General features: G+C 35.2%; 1 protein-coding gene and 1 long non-coding RNA gene across 2 annotated transcripts; one reads left to right on the forward strand and one right to left on the reverse strand.

Moving 5' to 3' along the window:
• Positions 1 to 14446: 14446 nt before the first annotated feature.
• LOC120354938 lies at positions 14447 to 17214 on the reverse strand. The gene is made up of 2 exons (XM_039443114.1): positions 16709 to 17214; positions 14447 to 14976 (listed from the first exon to the last, which is right to left on the reverse strand). The coding sequence occupies exons 1-2, from the start codon at positions 17078 to 17080 to the stop codon at positions 14566 to 14568; spliced, it is 783 nt and encodes a 260-aa protein (XP_039299048.1). The 5' UTR covers positions 17081 to 17214; the 3' UTR covers positions 14447 to 14565.
• LOC120354942 lies at positions 14945 to 18437 on the forward strand. Its single transcript, XR_005573322.1, has 4 exons — positions 14945 to 15079; positions 17208 to 17305; positions 17412 to 17584; positions 18381 to 18437. It is a non-coding gene; the product is annotated as an uncharacterized LOC120354942 (long non-coding RNA).
• Positions 18438 to 18806: the final 369 nt, after the last annotated feature.

Genomic DNA, 18806 nt, shown 5'->3' on the forward strand with positions numbered 1-18806 from the left:
ACCTATCCTTTCACCATTGAAATCTCGTGACGCCGTGTGATACGATTAACTCAACGGCTCAACTTCCCTACAGTTGTTACAGTTTCTCACGAAATGGTCAAAAAAGGCACTAGATGAGCTGATATCGAGAGAAACTGTTACTCTTCCAACTCCTCTATATTTCTGCTACCCTGCTAAAATTTGAGTAGTTTCTAGTATGCTGGTTTCTAAATATTTTTTCCTAAATAATGGCTGAAAATACGGAAATTGAACATTTATGGCAACTGGACAGAGCTACAAAAAATTATGACAAATTTTCAAATTCCTGAAACAAAATGGCGGCCGTTCAAAATGTTATTCTTCAAATAACAAAAAACGTTGATTTTACATACAAGAATAACTTTTTCTATTAAATCCAATTACAAATCGATTGACACATCATTTTTCAATATTGAACGGGGATATTAAGTGAGATATGGCAGCTTTAGGTGTCCAGTGTACACCAACGCTTGCTTCCTCAATAATTCAACTATCTCCATCTGCTTTCCATGTTATTTTTGAGCAATTTTAAACTATAATTAAATGTGTAAAAATCCTCTTAGTCTTGGTTTGATCACTAAAGCTGTCATATCTCACTTTATGAGATATGATGATGTCCATGAAAAGATAGTGAAGCCATTCATATCAGCCATCGAAATGCTAAATGAAAGTGTTGATAAAGAGCATAATGCCACTTTTTGTTTTTATGAAGTCAGTCAAGAAGTTATCTCTAGAGTGGTTTATAATCTAAAGCCATCTAAAAGCGAGGATTTCTATGGCCCATCAAGTTGCCTTCTCAAAAGTATTGCAGGTGCAGTGGTACCAGCACTGACTCGATGTATAAATATCTGCATTTCAAAAGGTATTTTTCCTAATGTGTTGAAAGTGTCCAAGGTAGTTCCGGTTGATAAGAAAGGTTCTAAAGAAGAACCATCTAGCTTTAGACCTATTCAGATAGTGCCAGTGTTTTCAAAAGTGCTAGAGATTGTCATGTACATACAGGTATGCGAATATTTGATAAATATTGAAGTGTTATCAGAACATCAATTTAGTTTTGTGAAGGGAAGATCTACCACTGACGCCTTTGATTCCCTGATAAAATTTGTGATCGAATCATTTGAGAGTAAGTCTTTTGCTCAGGCCACATTCTGTGACCTGAGCAAAGCATTTGACTGCGTGGAACACAATATCCTGCTGGATAAATTGGCATTTTATGGAATCACTGGGAAGAGTCTCAGTCTTTTCAGATCCTACCTTAGTAAACGAAAACAGTTTGTATGTGTGGGCAATAATAAATCAGATCTTGCCAGAATGAAGTATGGAGTTCCCCAAGGATTAATTTTGGGACCTGTCTTATTTGTAATTATGATTAATGATCTCCCTCTCTCACTCACAAATAGTAAGACTGTGTGTTGTACGCTGATGATACCACTTTTCTTCATTCTCACTTAGATGCACACACACCTAAGAATATGACAGCTAATACGTTAATAGAAGCTTCCAAATGGTTCAGAGCGAATGGCTTCAAATTAAATGAAGACAAAACTCAGTTTCTGACATTTAGCCAGAGAAATTACACACAAAACAACAGCAATAGTATGGTATCAAGTTCCTTGGATTAATGTTTGACCCCAAGTTGACGTGGGAACCCCACATAAAATTCATTACTGTTAGGCTACAAGGCTAGCTAGAGTTATTTATTTACTGAGACAATTGAAAACTTTAGTTCCAGAACAATATCTCAGGAACTCATACTTTGCCTTTTTTCAAAGCATAATTGCCTATGGTATTTTAATATATGGGAACAGCAGCCACATGAACAAAATATTATTATTGCAAAAAAAGCAGTCAGAGTTTTGTCAGGTGCAGACTATCTGAGCCACTGTCGACCTCTTTTCAAGAAACTTAAACTATTGACAGTCATAAATTTGTATATCTACAATGTAACTCTTTATACAATGAAAAACTTACCTAATTTGAAGACAAGATGCAAAATTCATGCTCATGATACAAGGTATAAACATCAAATTGATATACCATATCAACGTCTATCCACAAGCATGAAGCATTATTATGACAGCATAGGACTAAGGATCTATAATAAGTTACCTACAGAGATCAAATGTGCTAACATTGTTCATTTCAAAAAAATACTATTTAATTGGCTTGTTGAAAGACCGTTTTATTGTTTGAACGAATTTTTTGATAGTACCTGAATGAATGTATTTCTTGTTCTATTTATTTTGTTTAATGTATGACTTTGTCAATTACCAATGTTGGTTTATGACAATAAAATTTATTTAAGAATAAGAATACTTTTATTCCATTAAGGCAATATACAATGCAACAGGAAACGTCAATAAATATAACAAGTAGGTCAATAAACATCAATAAAACTATTACAAGAAAAAAATAACAATCATTATAGAAATATGAATTTGAGGATATAAAGCACTATGAGAATCAATGAAAGCAATACAAGAGAAATGACATAACAATTCTTAAGTCTGAAAATAATCTAGCACGGTCAGATGAATGAACTCAAAAAAGGAATAAATGGGATTCTTTAAAAGGAGATTCTCCAATCTTTTCTTGAATGAAGCAAGTGGTAGTTCCCTAACAGTGATAGGGAGGATATTGAAAAGTTTCAGCGATAAGTGTCCAGGACTTGTCAATATTTTACTTAATCTTGTATAGGGCACGTCTATTCTAATCCTATTTCTTGTGTTGTAGCTGTGAATGTCCTCTCTACAATGATGGTTGTCAATATTCTTCCTTACATTCATTAAGAGTTTGAAAGCCACCATCCCATAAATAGTCATAATATTTTCACTTATGAATGGTGGCTTACAGTGCTCCCTTCAAACCTCTGGAGCACAACCCCACAAGACCAATCCATAACTATAGACACTCTGAAAGAATGCAAAGTAACACATTCTCAAGTAGTGCTTAGGTACACAATCTTTCAAGTTTCGAAGCAGGTAAATCACTCTGCTGAGCTTGGAACAAACATTTTCAATATGAGGGATCCAAGTAAGTTTCTGATCTAGAGTGATACCTAGAAGCTTTGCATTCTTTGCTCCATCACTGACCTGCCTCAAGCTGAGCACCAACATTTGGGTCTTAATTGTGTTCAGAAAAAGGCGGTTTGTCCTGAACCAAGCTGCTGCCTCATCCTGATGTCTGGACATTTTCTGCTTGAGAGCACTGAGATCACCATCAATCAAATCAAATCAAATTCTTTTATTCCTCATCCAAAAAACAATAAAACAAATATAAATAAATTCTGTCACCCACACCATCAGAAAAATTTTTACAATACAATAATGTTACTTACAAAGCACAATAATAATAATAATAATAATAATAATAATAATAATAATAAATCATAATAACATAAAAACTTTCTATTTGTCTATTAATGTTTATTATTCTTCTAATAGTGCAAGCTGACAGGCCGTACCTAAAGGAATTAATGCTTGCATGGACCTAAGGTCTGTGAGCAAGGATGAGCCCCCATCAGTCAGCCTGACGAGAATGAAATTTTATTATTAATTTACATATAAATTCATTAATTTATATTGGAAAAGGATGTTGACGTATCCTAAGATATTGAGAGGAGGACAGGGAAAACTCGAAATGAGAAACAAAGCACAAACCCCGACGATGTTGGATTTCAATTAGAAAAAAAAACTGTAGAGCTGTTATAGGAATGATACCTTAATTGAAATTCTAATAAATAATTATGAATTGAATGAGGAGCAAAATTTACCTTAAGTCTGATGCAAGACACTAAACTCATGAGAAGATTATGAAAAAAACTAACTGTAGGATGAGTTTATAAGTTCCTCTGATTCATCTAGACCGAGGACTGATAATAACCAGTATGTGTTCTTTTTGAATGTGTCAATAGACAAAGATTCAAATAAGTTCAAGTTGGCAAATCTACTGGAAATGTTCCTATAAAGAATTTGTGAAATATATGAAGGGTTGGTAGTTGAGTAAGTTCTGTACAAATAAGTGGATGAGACAGTTGTATTCTGTGAGTAACGGGTGTTATAAGAGTGTGAGACTACTGAAAAGATTGAGTTTTGATGTTTGTACATGCGAATAAGAAGAACTTTTATGAAAATTTGTCTTACTGTAAGAATAGATGTTTCATTAAATAATAAATCTGACGGATGAAATCTTGATTTCTTGAAGGCTACCTTTATGACTTCTCTCTGTACCACAGCAAAGGGTTCGAGAACCGTTTTATAAGCTCCCCCCCAAGCAATGATGCCGAAGGCCAGTATTGATTGTATATAAGCATAATAGGCCATGTTAAACTCATTTGGATTGAGAATGTCACTCAACATCCGAAAAGCATAAATTAGCTGACGAATTCTGCATTTTAAGTAGGTGATGTGTTCTGACCATCTCATATGTCTGTCGAAAACAATACCTAGATATTTGTATGAGTGTACTCTTTCTATACACTCACAGTTACATACATTGCTTCGCGGATCATCACAGTTATGTATTTTGATGTCTTCAAGGTTGTAGTCAGTAATGGGGCGCAGAGATATTGGCATAAACTTTGTTTTTGTTACATTTAGAGAAAGGGTGTTCTGGTCAAGCCACTTTTTCACCTGTGCAAGATCATGTGTTGCTTTATCTTTTACTTCCTCCCAAGAAGCACCTCTCAGAAAAATCAGGGTATCGTCGGCAAATAGCAAAATCTTTCCATTCAGGGCAAGTCTCGAAATATTGTTAATGTAGACGAGGAAAAGCAGGGGACCCAGAGTACTGCCCTGAATCACCCCGTAATCCACGTCAGCTTCATCACCAACTATGCCTGCTATGGAAACAGATTGCCTCCTGTTTGAAAGAAAACTATTGAACCAAGACAAGGATGTGCCTTAGATGCCTATGTATTCTAACTTTTTTAAGAGCTTTCTCCTATATATAGAATCAAAAGCTTTTTTCAAGTCTAAGAAGATCATCATGGATTTTTGGCTAGAAGATATAGAATTGTTAATCTCTACATTGATATAAAATAGGGCATCAGTTATTGATTTATCTTGCCTAAACCCATACTGAGATTTACTAAGAATATTGTTTGCTAGAAGATAGCTCATAAGTTGTTCTTTCACAATTTTTTCTAATATTTTAGAGAAAACACTCAAAAGGGATATAGGACGGTATTTATTCATATCATTACATGCTCCAGATTTAAATAGAGGTATCACTTTAGCTAATTTGAAAGGATCAGGGAATACACCACTTGACAGACTAAGATTAATGAGATGAAGAAGGGGTTTTGATAAAAGATGAATGTTATATTTAAGAGAGGATGCAGAGAAACTATCATAGCCAGGGGCAGAACCTCCTCTTAAGCCGGACACGTGTCGCAAGATAACTTGCTCTGTGACAGGCTTCAAGACAAAGTTAGTATGACTTCTGTATAAATAGTCATCTATTAAAGGTTCATCACCTGAAACAATAGTATTAGCCAACCTCCTGCCTACACTAGAGAAGAAATTATTGTTGAATTCATTGGATACATCCTTATAGGAGCTCAAGGAGAGGTTCTGTGTACTAGTATTTAGAAATTTTTGTAGGGGGAACTGTTCTTTATTCTTTGTACGGCCTGCTATCTCATTGACGGTGTTCCAAAAAAGTTTTGGATTGCCATAGTTTGCATCAAATTGTGATCGGTGATAATCTCTTTTTGTCTGTTTTAATAGGTTACTCAATAGGTTTCTGTGAGTGTGGTATTGATTTTCTAGAACATCATTGAAAGGCAGTCTTTTGATTAGTTTGCTCAAATTATCCCTAGTTCGAATAGCTGCAACAAGACCAGACGTGATCCACAGCTTGAGTTTTTTAGATTTGGATGTATACCGGTAATTAAATATTTTTTTGACTTCTCTGTACATATTCTAATATTGGAACAAAATAATTGAGCGCAGGTGTTAGTATCCTGACAGGCAAAGAAGGGTTGCCAGTCGACACTTGCTAAATTATTACTGAGAAGAGATTTTGAAATTTAGGTATTATTAGTGGTATTAGCTTCATGTCCTGACTGAATATTTGGCTGCATAGGTGGTCTGGCCAGAGAATTCGAACTGTAGTGCCAAAATCCCAGACTGCAGTTCTGCCAATAGCAGGCTTGTTTGCGCCAGCACAGATTGTCCTGCTGTTTGACCTTGTCGAGTTAAAAAGCCCCAGTCACTCTTCTGTTGTCAGCCCGTTGTCTTGTTGCAAGATCGAGTTTGTATTTTTGTCATGTAATTTTGATCGGAAATTTCTTGTAAATAATTGTTTGAGTGTAGTGTGTGTGAATTATGAGTATAACAGCATAAATAGTGTTAAATTGAATTAATTTGAATCGGATTTGAATTTATAAAGAATCCAGTTTGAGCTTTGTTCAAAACACAGTGCAAAGCCTGCAAGTTGAACGTGAAAAGGCTGCCCGGAAGCGAGAACCTGTCTTTTTCCCCGATTTCATCCCACCCTGAACCTGACCAAAACACCTAATAAAGGCTTAAAAGGGCAAGTAGTCAAGATTGGATTAAATCTGGTGAGTTTTTGCTCTTTTTTATTGTTCATTAATGCAGAGTTTAACTGTCCAAATAACCTGGCTCAAATTGAAGATTAAATTTTGTCTCTTGTTTGTATTTGATTATTTAAATAGTAAATTACAGTCCTCTGGTAGCTCTAGCCTGAGCTTTGTTCAGAACATTTCTGGTCCACCAGGCCGTGATGAATTGAAGATTAAATTTTGTCTCTTGTTTGTATTTGATTATTTAAATAGTAAATTACAGTCCTCTGGTAGCTCTAGCCTGAGCTTTGTTCAGAACATTTCTGGTCCACCAGGCCGTGATGAATTTAAATTTGTAATTTATTGATTAATTCACACACATTGGATTTAAGCAGTTTCGTATTTGTCCAATGTTGGCATGTTGAGAATGGTCTGATCTATGCTCAACTTAGTTTGTTGTAGCCTTGTTCTAAGAGCAAGGTTTCTTGTCAATTTGTATTTGTCTGAAATTAAATTTATTTCAGTTAAAATTGTAATTTTCCTGAAACTAGGCTCATTGTGCTCTTTTTCGGGAATTTGTTTGTTGGAATTTGTATTGTCCATTTTGTTATACATGTTAGTGAAGGTTAATCACAGCATGATTTTGTTTGTTCAATTCAACAAGTTATCGTTTGTTTGTGAGTTGTTGGAAGAACATTATCTAATCATATAGTTTTGTCTTCAGCAGTAACTTGTCTTGTGAATTGATAATCAAAGTTTAACTTTGATAACTTACTAGTCGTGATTCTTCCTTTCATCTAGTTTTGAACTCATTCTTGTTTTATTGTCTGTTGTTTGTATTGTCAGGGCTGAATTGTTTTGTGTATGAGTTCAAGATGGAGGAAAAATTACAGAAACAAATCAGGGTGCATCATGCTTAACTGGAACAATTGTATGCCCGATTGCAAAGAATTTATGAACTGTCTAAAAATGTCTCTGATCCAAAAGTTGCTGAGCAATTTTCAATCTTGTATCCTCGGATGTCTCAGACCATTTCGGATTATGAAAAGACAGAATCAGTGGTTAATGAGTTGGAACTTGAGTTGAATAAAGATTATGTTGTAGCATTCAACGACTCACACCTAGATCTGTTTCAGTATATTGAAGTAGCGGCTAACACTCTCAAACAGAAAGAGGCGACTGATGCTATTGCTCAATCTTTGACAGCTACAGCAGCTAGTGCACAGCTGGTCGTGTCCGAGTCGGTACTGCCTAAAATCGACCTTCCGAAATTTGATGGGAACCAGACTCAATGGTCGGTGTTTTATGAACTATTTAAGGCATTGGTACATGACAACAAGAGTTTGAACGATCAGCAGAAGGTCCAATATCTTGTAAGTAGACTTACTGGACAAGCAGCAAATATTTGTCGTCATTTGCCACCATTGGCTAACAATTATCAAATAATTTGGCAGGCATTATTGACCCGCTATAACGATCCACGGGCGCAAGTCGATGCCTATTTCAAACAAATTTTTGAATTTCGTCCAATAAAATCAGAATCAAAGGCAGGTTGTATTGCGATTTTGGATGGGTTTTGCAGTTCAATCAATGCAGTGAAGAGATTGCGACTCACTGATTTGTCAGACTCGATATTCCTCTATCATGGCTTGAGATTGCTGGATCCAAGTTCTCGTAGAAATTTTGAATTGGCCATCCATCACAAGGCTATGCCAACTTATACCGATTATGTCAAATTCATTGAAAAGCAAATTAAGACTCTTCCTTCTGATGAGAAACAGATTGAATCGTTTAATATGAAGCACAAAAAGGATAATAAATCAAAGGTGTTTGTGGTTCAATCTAATGATTCATCTAACGATGCATCTAGTAAAAAGCCCAATTGTCTGAAGTGCTCAAAACCTGGTCATCGGTTAGTAGATTGTGCAAGTTTCTTAAAAATGACTCCTTGGGATCGTTATTGTTTGATTAAAGAAAAGTTTTGTTGTTTTCGTTGTCTTGATGTGGATCATTTGAGTAGAGATTGTCGTAGTAAAACTCAGTGTGCTCAATGTCAAGAATCTCATCATTCTTTATTGCACTTTTCCAGATCAAGTTCCAGTGAAGGTGTTGTGTCCTCGTCGAACTCCAAGGCAGGTGGCACATCACCTATTAGTTGTTGTTCTACATCCAACGATGTAAAAAATTCGACCGTTGTGTTGTCGACCGTCACTGCACATGTTTGAGACTGTAATGATCAGCTTTGTGATGTTCGTTTCTTCATTGACACCGGGAGTCAGTAAGTAGCTATGATTAGGGAGAACTGACCGGTTTTTTTGCGCAATTACCCCCCCTCCCCCCACCCACACCCCCCTGAGTTTGCGCAAATTCCCCCCTCCCCCTCTCCCTCTCCCTCTCCTCTCCCTCTCCTTCTCCTTCTCCCTCACCCACTCCCTCTCCCTCTCCCTCTCCCTCTCCCTCTCCCTCTCCTTATCTTATATCCCCTCTCCCAGTGAGGACGAGGGGGTTGAAAAGAGAGAGATATATCTCTTTCTCTCTCTCTCTCTCTCCCCTTCCCCTTGCCAAGGTGAGGGAAAAAAAAATTTCCCTTTTTGGAGGAAAAATTCCCTCTCTCTCTATAGTGACAGATTAAAGTGAATCCATATTTCTACATCTCTATAGTGACAGATTAAAGTGAATCCATATTTCTACATCTAATGCTATACTGTCAAATTAAAGTGAATCTGTATAATTTCCCTTTCTCAGTGAGGGAAAAATTCTCTACTGTCAAATTAAAGTGAATGCTAGATGAGGGAAAAAATTCTCTACTGTCAAATTAAAGTGAATCCATATTTCTACATCTTTATACTGAGTGAATCTGTATAATTTCCCTTTCTCAGTGAGGGAAAAAATAATTTCCCTTTGAGGGAAAAATTCTCTACTGTCAAATTAAAGTGAATCCATATTTCTACATCTTTATACTGAGTGAATCTGTTACATCTTTATACTGTAAAATTAAATTGATTGCAAATTAATACATCTAATAACTTATACTGTATCTAAAGACAGATTAAAGTGAATCTGTATTCTCTACTGTCAAATTAAAGTGAATCTGTTACATCTTTATACTGTAAAATTATAAAGTGATTGCAAATTAATACAATTGGTTTGCTTTCCACCCGACAGTTAAGAAAAATTTCACAAATTTATATTGAAATTTTCTATGTGCTGTACAAACCTGCGGGCGTTACTTTTTTGGTAAGTGTGTTCTCCGAGAATATCTATAGTAAATTTAGTATGAACAAGCATTCCAAAAATGGCTATAGATATCCTCAGACCTATATCACTTGGGGTATCAGCTCTATTGATGTCTTAACAGAGAGAGGTCAATGATCTAAGTTGATCTTTTACATTTTTTTATCTGCAATGTCATACAAGCATTTCCAAAGTTCATCCAGAGGCGAGTTAATTTTTTGAATTTTGCAAAGCTAAAACACTGCATGACCTCAATTGAGGAAAAATTTCACAAATTTATATTGAAATTTTCTATGTGCTGTACAAACCGCAGGCGTTACTTTTTTGGTAAGTGTGTTCTCCGAGAATATCTATAGTAAATTTAGTATGAACAAGCATTCCAAAAATGGCTATAGATATCCTCAGACCTATATCACTTGGGGTATCAGCTCTATTGATGTCTTAACAGAGAGAGGTCAATGATCTAAGTTGATCTTTTACATTTTTTATCTGCAATGTCATACAAGCATTTCCAAAGTTCATCGGAATTTGTAACAATAGTTGAGAAATCATTTGCACTACAATAATGTAGATGGCCTGTATCTAGTATATCGAGCAGTTCGAAAATCTCAGATAAAATTGGAAAATGTGAGGGAAAAAATAATTTCCCTTTCTACTATCAGATTAAAGTGAATCCATCTAATAACTTATACTGTCAGATTAAAGTGAATCCATCTAATAACTTATACTGTAAAATTGCAAATAATTGGTTTGCTTTCCACCCGACAGTTAAGAAAAATGTTCAATCAATAATATTTATATTGAAATTTTCTATGTGCTGTACAAACCTGCGGGCGTTACTTTTTTGGTAAGTGTGTTCTCCGAGAATATCTATAGTAAATTTAGTATGAACAAGCATTCCAAAAATGGCTATAGATATCCTCAGACCTATATCACTTGGAGGGAACATACTCAAGCTCTATTGATGTCTGACATATTTTAACAGAGAGAGGTCAATGATCTAAGTTGATGTTTTACATTTTTTATCTGCAATGTCATACAAGCATTTCCAAAGTTCATCCAGAGGCGAGTTAATTTTTTGAATTTTGCAAAGCTAAAACACTGCATGACCTCGATTAAGTTATGAACAATAAAATTGATAAGGTAGGAATGTGCACTTAGCTGTAACACAGTTGTCTCTGAGGGGGGCGTATCTAATTGTAGACAGACAACATGTACGAGCTTTATGCAATCTCAGTGCATGCAAGCAATAAACACACTGTAATTCCTTTCCGTTGTAGAAGAATCCATAACGTGCAAAGTTTCTTTTCTGTGCATTCGTATACATCGGTGCCAATTTCATACTTTGCATTCGATTGTTTTCGCACAAGAAATTATTTGTTTGATACATATTTTTAAACAGCAAAGAATTATAATGTTGGGCAGAGAATAAAGCACACCTTCCATCGGGTCTATACTTATGTATCTTACATGCATCATAACACCACGAAGTGGTGAAAAAGCTGAAATCGGGCTTGAGAAAGTCCTCCGGTATGCATTGTACGTTAGAATGCAATCTTCTCAAAAACTTTGCTTTCTCAGTTCCTTTTGTGAAAATTTTCTCATAACCTGCAAGGTAATCACGTATTAATGAGTCACTGTATTCTAAATCTCCATCTTCCCATTTTATTTTATGATAGTTACGTTCCAGCCATGTTACATCGTTATACAATTTTGCGCTCAATTCCATCTTTGCAAATGGTGATTTGAAATGGAATACAGCATAATTATTGCACTCGTCAACGATAGCAAGTTCTTTCACAATAATTTGATTACAAGTTTGTTTAAACCAGTGAAGATCAACCGTAGCAATTTTCGTAGACGTCTGCTTGTCCATTCCTTTCTGTCCTTCTTCACGTATCTGTTCCTCCTCACGTTTCTGCTCCTCCACCTCCTCTTTCCCCTCCTCTCCCGACTTCTGGATTGGTGTACTGCTTCTCCTTGGTTCATAATAGAAACTATCAGATTCAATATCGTAAAGTACCGATGACTGAGTTTGAGCTTTGTCCAAAATATCAGAATCAAGATCACACTGGATACCAATAGAGCGAGTTTGTGGCTTGTCCAAAATATCAGAACACAAAGAATAGGACATGATTCCTGTTCAAAGGTAAAACTGATAATGGCTTACATTTGGCGCAGTACACACCTTATATATAATATTGCATGCAGTGATGCACTCTATCAACAAATTACTGAACTTCTTTCACCATGCTCGTGAGAGGCGTGTACTCCATCGCTAATTAAAACGCAATACGCGGAAGTATTTGCAGGTACTGCACTATTAAATTCCATTTCAATACGAACATCTGTCGATGATTTCAAATGACTTGGTTGGTGTGAACAATCTACAACAATCAGCGGTGTTGATTCACAAAACGTTTTAAAATCGATTTCTGTTCCGAGTTCGCTATTGATTGAATGATTATAATACGAGGGTGCAAAATCCAGGAACATCCGGTATAAAACTTCCTTCTTACCGTACAAGCATTTTCCGCACGCGTAAACACCAAATTAATCTTTTAATGTTGAAAGCTGATGCAGGAAAAACACATTTTTGTTTAGTAAATACCGCGAACGGAAAAAACGGTTTATCGCGTCTTTTCTGTCACCTTTCAAAACACAAGGGTCAAGTACATGTTTGTAATTTCTGTTTTCACCGGTTCACATCAGACAAAACTCGAAATGTAGACGGTAAAGCAAATTTGATGAAACATGTGGAACTTTGTTCCAAGTTTGAATCTCAGCGCGTTTCATATCCTAAACGCGGAGAGACAATTAAATTCAAGAAACTAGGCGCGACGTTGAAGAAAAAGTACACCATTTACGCGGATTTAGAAACATACGTTGTGAATATTAATGATGATGATGATGATGATGATGATTCCGATTCTGATGAAGTTACTTGTAGTTACACAAAGAAAACGGCGCGGCATATTCCTTGCGGGTATTGTTCCATTGTTATAGATGTAAACAGAGAAATTGCATACGGACCTGTACTCCATAGATCGAGTAGTTTAGACGAAAAAATCATGGAGAAATTTCTTCAGGAAATTACAGATCTTGGCGAAATTTTGTATGAGGATATGAAACGTGAAATTCCGATGCAACATTTGTCCGAAAGTGAAGAGCGCGAATTTCAAAATTCAGTAAACTGCGGGCTTTGTGCTGAACCGTTCTCAGAAACCGATATTAAATGTCGACACCATGCGCATGAAACCGGTAATTACCTGTGTGCAGCACACGTTTCTTGCAATTTAACAGCACATACTCCAAAGTACATATCATGTTATTTTCATAATTTCTCCGGTTTTGATTCACATTTTATTCTGAAAGCGCTCGGTAAATGTAAAAAAGAAATATCCTGCATCGCGAATATGTCAGAGAGATTTTTGACACTTTCGGTAGGTAAAATTAAATTTTTAGATTCCTACAAGTTTATGTCTGAATCCTTGGAAGTATTGGTGCGTAATTTGGTAGAAAGTACAGACATGGAAAAGAAGTTCGAGCGATTATTTTCGGTGTTTCATGATCCACCTCGCGAACACAGACAGCTCTTGTTGAAAAAAGGAGTATATCCGTATTCCCACATGAGTTGTCCCGAAAAATTCGCGGAAACGTCACTTCCTCCAATAGAATGTTTTCATAATGATTTAACGGACACACCTCTGACACGCGAAGAATATCAACATGCACAAAGAGTGTTCTCAACATTCAATATTTTCATTACCTTTCAACTCAATGCTCGAACATTAACTAAAGTTAATTAATTAATCATTACACTAACTTAATCTAAAAGAAAAAATGGAATTTTCTATTAATTTGGAATAATACTTTCAAATCGAATTTGCCTATTCAGATCATCTATTTGAAATGAATTTTCAAAATGCATTTCAAATAGTTGATGTGAAAAAGTCAAACACAATAATATTGAAAGTCATACAGATAAGAATGAATGGAATGCCAATCCAGCCAGATGTGTGTGGGGGCAACACTCAACATTCACAACAAGACCTTGTGAAGGTCGTGAATGAATGAACGCATGGCGTTCACCAGATATGTAAGGGCCAATGGCCTCACTTCACAACAAGGAAGCCAGCCGTGTGAAGTGAGGTGTTGCCCGACCTTGACACAGTGAGCGACCGAGTGATGTCAGCTTGCGCATGCATGCATACATCAAGCTATAAAAACACATTTTTAATTTCTTATCACTCAATGCAACTTGCATAGTGTGGAGAGTGCTCAACACGTATACTAGTGTGTGTGTGAACTGATAGGTGAGAATTGAGAAAAATTTTTATAGAATAACAAACTATTTTTTTTTAATGTTATTGATATTATAGATATTGGATACATATAACAAGTAAATTATAAATATGATACATGTTTTGTATATATATATATATTATATATATATATATATATATATAATATATATATATATATATGTTAATGCTAGATGAGCCCCAAGAATATTAACAATTTTTACTTACAATCTTTATGTCGGACCATCTAGCATTAACATGTTTGACTAAAAGGCAAGATTTTGTGCAGTTCTTTTTGAACTTCTCAACATCGTTTGAGGATACAATGTCGGAAAACCGTTCCGGTTTTATAGAATAACAAACTATTTTTTTAATGTTATTGATATTATAGATATTGGATACATATAACAAGTAAATTATAAATATGATACATGTTTTGTATATATATATATATATGTTAATGCTAGATGGGCCCCAAGATTATTAACAATTTTTACTTACAATCTTTATGTCGGACCATCTAGCATTAACATGTTTGACTAAAAGGCAAGATTTTGTGCAGTTCTTTTTGAACTTCTCAATATCGTTTGAGGATACAATGTCGGAAAACCGTTCCGGAAGATAAACCTCAGTCGACCTCATTCCGGGAGTGTATAGTTTTAAGATGATGCGACGTCCATGTTGGTTGGACGCCTCCCGGACATCCACGATGGGGTATGGTAACCCCTCCTCCAATTCCCGCAGAGGCGTCCAGGGTTTTTCACATCTAGAATTTATAATTCGAATAAAGTCGTCTGTCTCCCTGTCCAATTCATCCTCCTCCTCCCCCTCCTCCGTCTCCCGTAACAGAGACATTATTGAGCTGTCTTGCGACTCCTGTAGCTGCACTCGTTTCTGTTGAAAAATATTTCATTAGACTCTTATTTGTTTCAGGTTTAAAATCATACAAGAGAGAGAGAGAGAGAGATCTTGCTCAACAGATTCACTACTCAAAACTGTGAGTAATAACTCGGAAATTCTCTGACATAACTCTCAATTATCAAAAAAAATTTTTCAGTTCATTACAATCAACATATGATTGGATTTTTCATATAAGTAATAAGTAATTTGTCATCAAAGTTATTGCAGAATAATATGATTGGATTTATAATAACAATATTATTCGAATTTCACGTTTCATTACTCATGCAAATTTTTAACAATTTTTGTTTCACACAAACAGTTTATGCATATGATTGGATTTTTCATATAAGTAATAAGTAATTTGTCATCAAAGTTATTGCAGAAAACATACAGTTTATGCATATGATTGGATTTTTCATAATTCAAATATCAATGTATTATTCGAATCAATATTTCAGTTCATTACAATCAACATATGATTGGATTTTCATATAAGTAATAAGTAATTTGTCATCAAAGTTATTGCAGAATAATATGATTGGATTTATAATAACAATATTATTCGAATTTCACGTTTCATTACTCATGCAAATTTTTAACAATTTTTGTTTCACACAAACAGTTTATGCATATGATTGGATTTTTCATATAAGTAATTTGTCATCAAAGTTATTGCAGAAAACATACAGTTTATGCATGTGAACGCATTTTTCATAATTCAAATAACAATGTATTATTCGAATCAATATTTCAGTTCATTACATGTTCATTTTTATCAACAATAATTTTGTTTCACACGAAATATTATAAACAGTTTATGCATGTGAACGCATTTTTCATAATTCAAATAACAATGTATTATTCGAATCAATATTTCAGTTCATTACATGTTCATTTTTATCAACAATAATTTTGTATCACACGAGATATTATAAACAGTTTATGCATGTGAACGCATTTTTCATAATTCAAATAACAATGTATTATTCGAATCAATATTTCAGTTCATTACATGTTCATTTTTATCAACAATAATTTTGTATCACACGAGATATTATAACAGTTTATGCATGTGAACACATTTTTCATAATTCAAATAACAATGTATTATTCGAATCAATATTTCAGTTCATTACATGTTCATTTTTATCAACAATAATTTTGTATCACACGAGATATTATTATAAACAGTTTATGCATGTGAACGCATTTTTCATAATTCAAATAACAATGTATTATTCGAATCAATATTCAGTTCATTACATGTTCATTTTTATCAACAATAATTTTGTTTCACACGAAATATTATAAACAGTTTATGCATTATTCGAATCAGTAATTTGATATAGTAAGTAATATATATATATATATATAAGTAATAACTCGGAAATTCTCCGATTACTTGAACTCAATTCAAATTGGTAGATAATTGAATTGTTTCATGCAACATATTCGAATTTATTATCGAAATTACTAAAACATGTTTTGAATTTTTATCCAAATTTCAATGCAACCATCATGAGAATTTATCTGTGTTCGGATTGTTTTGATAGCACAATTAGAAGTCAAGCTCAGTCTTCGCTCACAGTATAAGAATCAGTAATGACTTGTAATGCACACAAAAGATTTTATCCATTAGAAATTAGTTTTAAAAATTCACATTTTATAAAGATTTTGTGCACATTACAATAATAATAATAATAATTTTTTTTTGTATGCTAACCTTTGATTGAGTGAGGACGTCGGGCTCGTCATCGTCATCGTCGACAAACAACCTCCGCTTCACTGACTGCTTGGGGGCGGGTACCGATGTGAGGGCCGCTCGGCGTGGTGCCCAAGTAGCTTGCGGGAGAGGGCTGCTGTCTGGGATGATGATGGAGGAATCCTCCTCACGTACAAAGATCCCTTGTTTCTTCAAGGGATCTGAGGAGGCGCCAGAGGTGGAGGCAACAGCTGTAGCAGCAGAGGTGGCAGCTGAGCTGAGGCTTTTCTGCTGCTTCTTCTGCTGCTCCCAATAGTTCAGCTTCCTCTCCGGAGGCGGGCTGTCTGGTAATAAGAATGTTGTGGAGGATGAGGAAGCACTTGATGAGTCCATCTCCGCGTTACGAATGACGATTTTTTAGAAACAATAGTTAATACTCAAGCGTATAGCTCTAACGTGAATGATGATTTTCCTCTGAGAAAAGTGATTATATAGCAAGTCGTTTCTCTGTCTGTTGCAGGCTTGTACGAGTGAGATAGAAACACATAGGAGGCGTGTCACAATTGGCGAACACTGCCAATACTCCCCAGAGGTTTAGCTCGACGATAACATTTGATTGTAAGTAAAATTTGTTACATTCTCATATTTTTGTGAAATAACACTGAATTGATTTATAATATATATATTTGGTTACAGTTATTAAATATTTCATTGTTTTTCACAGCATTTTCTCACCTCACAACTCGGTCTCATAAGCAGTTGTGCTCTCGTGAGGGAAACTTACCTGCATCGAGAAAATCATAGGCGAGGAGCTACCTGAGTTGAGACAATACCTGAACCGAGTCGAGGAGCTGAGAGAAGCATATCCGATTATTTCATTTCGTCAAATCAACACATGTAAGTTCATTTTTACTTAAATTTTTCTCCTCCTCCTCCTCTCCTCCGAGGACAAAACCTCTCCTCGGAGGACAATTGTTCTCCTCCGAGCACAATTTTCCTCTTCTCCGAGGACAAAAATTGTCCTTTGTTCTCCTCCTCTCTCCTCCACTTGTTTAGCAGGAAAGAAAAAATGAGAGAGGAATCAGGAGAAGGGGTGAGAGGTAAATGTCAACAGTCAATGTCACAATAATTTTCTTTTACACTGTCCTACTTTTACTTTCCCTTTAATTTCCAGCATTGTGATGTTATTATACTGCTCCACTTCTTTTTGTGTGAAGGGAGTGTCTTCCAAGTTTTTCCATACATCTGAGAGAAACTTAAGTGATTCTATTCTAGGAAATATATGACCATTATAGCTTGTCATACCATTTCTCCTAAAACACCTACATATGCAAATTTTCCTTTATTATTTACAGTAAATGCAGTCACATTGTACACTCCACTTAGATCAAAATTTCGCCAATGTGAATGGAAATATGGCTGAAGTTCCTCTCTCAAATTTTCTATTTCTTCCTCAAATTCTTCTATCTGCTTATGCTGTGCCCTAAGTGACTGTGTGGTTTCAAAAAAAAAAAAAAAACTCAGTTTTCCTACGTTTTAGATCAATTTCATCCAGTTATAGCTTATGCTTCTTGGCTGATAGCACTGAGATAGGAGACAAGGGCTGTATCTCTTTAACAGGGTATGGGAGAAGCTTACAAGTTATGTTTGCTCGTTTTCTTATTTGTGGCTAAATATGATTCTGTTTCTTTAGAAAAAATGGCGAGAATACAAAGTTATCGTTGTGAACTAACTGAACTATTGGAGACGCACCACCAATTATTGGACCAGTTAGCAAAAAAAGGATGGACAAATCTACAATATTTAACTTTTGTGAGAGATTATGAAAAATTAGGAGTTTGGCATAGTGATAACTATAATCATATTCTTGTTTGTGATTTATATGGTACATCATATGATAAATTCTGGGGGAATGGCGATATCCCAGGCTCATGGAGATGTGTGTGTGCAATCCTTACACAGTCTATCAATAGAATTAAGAAGGTTATAATAGAAAACAATGCTCATTTAACAAAAGAACAATTAAATAAACTTGTCTGGAATTTTTTACGAGATTCTTCAGATGAGACAGGCTTAGAACAAGATTGATAGCATATTATGTTTAATTTCAGATTGGAGA

This window comes from Nilaparvata lugens, chromosome X, assembly GCF_014356525.2.
Source record: "Nilaparvata lugens isolate BPH chromosome X, ASM1435652v1, whole genome shotgun sequence".
Lineage (NCBI taxonomy): Eukaryota > Metazoa > Arthropoda > Insecta > Hemiptera > Delphacidae > Nilaparvata > Nilaparvata lugens.